Source organism: Seriola lalandi, unplaced genomic scaffold (genome assembly GCF_002814215.2).
Source record: "Seriola lalandi dorsalis isolate HSWRI2012SDOR001 ecotype SW California unplaced genomic scaffold, Sedor1 jcf7180002054588, whole genome shotgun sequence".
NCBI classification, from domain to species: Eukaryota; Metazoa; Chordata; class Actinopteri; order Carangiformes; family Carangidae; genus Seriola; species Seriola lalandi.
In genome coordinates this window covers 1,346,906-1,350,798 of record NW_019525141.1, presented here as the reverse complement: position 1 = coordinate 1,350,798, position 3,893 = coordinate 1,346,906, and the positions used below count along the sequence as shown (strand labels likewise).

Sequence of the window (3,893 nt, the reverse complement as noted above, 5' to 3'; positions counted from 1 at the left end):
TATGTATAATGTAGCAATTAGGCTGATATCCATATAATTTTTTCATGTTTGCGCAGTCTCCACTGAGTACGAATTATATTATATGTATTTATATTATCAAAAAATCCCAATATTGGGGCTGGACTGTATCAAGATATTATTATATTATAATTTTGGACATCCTCCGAACCTGTAAGCAATAGCTGCCAGATAGATGTTGTGAATGTAGTGTAAAAAGTACAATACAATATGAAGAATCTAAAACATAGTAGAAAAAGTCGATTAAATGTACTTAGTTACTTTCCACAGTTGCCTGCAGATTTATCAAATTATAATTTTACAGTGCAGTTTTGTTGAATTATTTCCAGCTGTGAACAGCTGCTCTGTTCACCTTGTGCATAACAGTGTGTTCACCAAACAGCATATATATATATATTATATATAACAAGTTAGGATTAGGTTTCAAACCTTGTGTGGCCTCATTACATTTCTAATTATTTTACTTCTTTTATCAGAAACATTTTTGCTCTCCTTGCTGGGTTCTACTGATACCATTAATGGCTTCCTTATGTCTTCTAAGTCAGCAGGTATTGTGAGAAGTTGAGGCATGAAATGAGCCAGGACACCTGCTTCATCATGTCGTACGGCCAGCGAGAGGAGACCCGTCTAGAGGACCTCTACACGGACACTGTGATGGAACTGTTGAACGAGTGCAATGAAAGCCTGGGCTTTGTGGAGAGCCTGGACCAGCTTCTTGGGGACCACGCCGTCTTCAATCCTCAAGGGGAAATCATCTATCTGATGGGGGATGCCGGCATAGGAAAATCCATTCTCCTGCAGAAGCTGCAGAACCTCTGGTCCAAGAAGGAGCTGCAGACGGATGCCATCTTCTTCTTTAAGTTCCGCTGCAGGATGTTCAGCATCTTCAAGGAGACGGAGCAGATCTCCCTCAGAGACCTTCTGTTCAAATACAACTGTCACCCAGATCACGATCCAGATGATGAAGTGTACGATTACATCCTGCGCTTCCCAGAGAAGGTTCTTTTTACATTTGATGGCTACGACGAGATTCAAGAGGATATAGATCTGATGAATGTCCCTGAAGTGGTCTCACCAGAAGCCAAGGCGCATCCCCTCCAGCTGCTGGTCAGCTTGCTCTGCGGGAAACTTCTCAAGAGCTCCCAGAAGGTGCTGACGGCCCGGACAGGGATTGAGATCCAGAGCAGGGTGATCAGGAAGAAGGCGGTTCTGCGAGGGTTCTCCCCAACTCACCTGAAGACCTACATCGATCTGCACTTTAAGGAGCAGGAACACCGGCAGCTGGTGTCAGTTCAGCTGGATGCCAGCCCCCACCTCTGCGGACTGTGCTGCACCCCGCTCTTCTGCTGGATTGTATTCAAGAGCTTCAGGCATCTGCACACCATGCACGATAGTTTTCATCTGCCCGACACCTGCATCACGCTCACCGGCATCTTCCTCCTGCTGTCGGAGGTGTTCCTCAGCCGCTCGGCCTTGCCGGCTCCGTCTCTGCTGAAGAAGAGCACCCGCTGCGCCTCAGAAACATTCAAAGCAGGACTGAAACCGCTCGTTGCATTTGCAAAGCTGGCGCTTCAGGGGATGGACAGAGGGAGCTTCATTTGTAACCAAGAGGAGGTCACAGCGTTTGGTCTGAGCGAGGAGGACCTACCCCTGGGCTTCCTCAGACCCGCCAGTGAGTACGACGCCAGTGGAGGCCCTGCTAACTTTGAGTTCCTCCACATCACCCTGCAGTCTTTCTTGGCGGCGTTTGCTCTCGTGTTGGATGAAGAGGGTGCTGCCAGCTCCATCCTCAAGTTCTTCACAGAGTGCAGCAGGAAGAGGAAACCATCTTGTCTGCTCTTCGACATCTGTATCAGTGACAATTCAAAGCCCAGCGAAAAGAAACTGTTTGCAACCAATGAGCACCTTCAGTTCACTAACCTCTTCTTGTGTGGACTCCTCTCCAAGGCTCACACTGGCCTGATGGAGCACCTGGTGTCTCCTGTGGTACTAAAGAAGAAACGAGCCTTGCTAAAATCTTACCTGTCCACTAGTGTGAAGTCCCACCTCCACGGCTTACCCCACTATAATGGCGACGAAGGCAAGAAGGTCCATGTTTTGCCCAACTTCCTGTGGATGCTGAGGTGCATCTTTGAGACAGGCAGCAAAGACATAGCTCAAATGACGGCCAAAGGCATCACAGCGAGCTTCATCAAGCTGGGTTACTGTAACGTTTACTCGGGCGACTGCACCGCCCTAAACTTTGTGCTGCAACACCGTCAGAAACTCCTGGGGCTCGACATGGATAACAACAACATCAGTGACTATGGGGTGAAACAGCTGAAGCCTTCATTCTGTAAGATGACAGTGGTGAGGTAAGAGGTGTAAACATGTTTTTACCGACCTTCTGATGAGGGACATTTGGATTGATTCTATAATGTGGTTGAACTGCTTGTCTTCAGGTTGTGCGTCAATCACCTGTCAGACAGCAGCATCGAGGTTCTTGCAGAGGAGCTGTGTAAGCACAAAGTTGTGGAGGTGTTGGGGTGAGTAAACATATGAATTGTTCCTGTGTGCTTGAAAACTGATTATACAGTGGAAAGGGAAAATTCTGTATTCTGAATAGTTGAAAGTTGTGGATTAATTTTTTAGTAACCAGACAGTTTAACCAGACACCAATGATGTAGGTGTTGGTTTGCCATTCTACATTAATGCAGCCTTATGAAAGTGTAGCTGGAGACAACAACAGCTGAGCCTCAGCTGACTTGGAGTTAGTGTAACCACCGACAACAAGTGTTTTCAGTGTTGACCTTCGGCAGCGACTACAGCCTTGAGTCCTCTTGGGTATGACGTCACCAGAGGTTTGCACACCGCTCTTCGCTGCAGATCCCCTCAGGCTCTGTCAGGTTGGTTTGGGACTGTCAGTGGACAGACATTTTCAGGGCTCCAGAGATGTTAGATGAGGTTGAAGTCAAGGCTTTGGATGGACATTCACAGAGGAAATGGGGTTTCTGAACACACTGTATATAATATATAAAACTGTAGTGTTACATAGTATTTTGTTGTGGAAGGAAAAGATTTGGACCTTCCCAGCAGCAGCAACATATGGACAGCAATTTAGTATTGCACTTCCTTTTGTTGAGAAACACATTAAAACGGTCAAGGCTCAGATATCCTGACATTTAAGCCTCATTTACACGTTATCTGGATAATGACATGTTTGACCTTGTCAACAATGACCTTGTTTTCACAGGCTGAGTTTTACTAATCATGACTAGTTCACTGAACCTCTCAAACTTTGTGACAATAGCATCATAATAAAGACGTGGCACAGCTGTTAAATGTTACTGATAGAGGCAAGGGGATCATATTGTCACTAATACACACTGTAGTGTAGATAACTGCTGTCAGGAGTGGAAACTAATGTTTTTGCTCTGCTGCTTTATGTCATTTTTATTTATTCATTTGTAGTTTTTAGTCACATGATTTTGAGTATACTGTAAATGAATGAGAGGTGGAGCAAGTAGTTGGGGGTTTTTGAGCCCTGTGTCTTTAGCAGCTGAACATTTAGCAGAAACTGCAGGGCAGAAAAAAAGACAAATATCACCATCACCAGTATCATGTGATGTGTTTTATTCAAAGCTGCCCCAAAAACAAGTGTTAATACTACCTGAAGTATGAAATGGTTCTCAGTAATTCAGGGTAACTGGACTTTTCTTGTGACTCCATAAAGGAAAACCCTGTTTTATGTTTTTCTGAGAGTGAAACTGAATCTTTATTTCTGTCCTCAGACTTTACAACAATCACATCACAGATGTTGGAGCCAAGCTGGTTGCTCAGATAATTGAGGAATGCCCAAAGCTGCGAGTTGTCAAGTATGTTTCTAACCAACAAGA

At 45.0% G+C, this 3,893-nt stretch overlaps 1 protein-coding gene across 1 annotated transcript in view; it reads left to right on the top strand.

Moving 5' to 3' along the window:
• The window catches only part of nod1 (nucleotide-binding oligomerization domain containing 1), a 12,081-nt gene that overhangs the window by 3,099 nt on the left and 5,089 nt on the right, over nt 1-3,893 (top strand). The window contains exons 2-4 of the mRNA XM_023419002.2: nt 560-2,372; nt 2,460-2,543; nt 3,789-3,872. Of these exons, the coding sequence (XP_023274770.1) occupies nt 560-2,372; nt 2,460-2,543; nt 3,789-3,872 (1,981 nt within the window). The remainder of the gene's footprint in view (nt 1-559; nt 2,373-2,459; nt 2,544-3,788; nt 3,873-3,893) is intronic.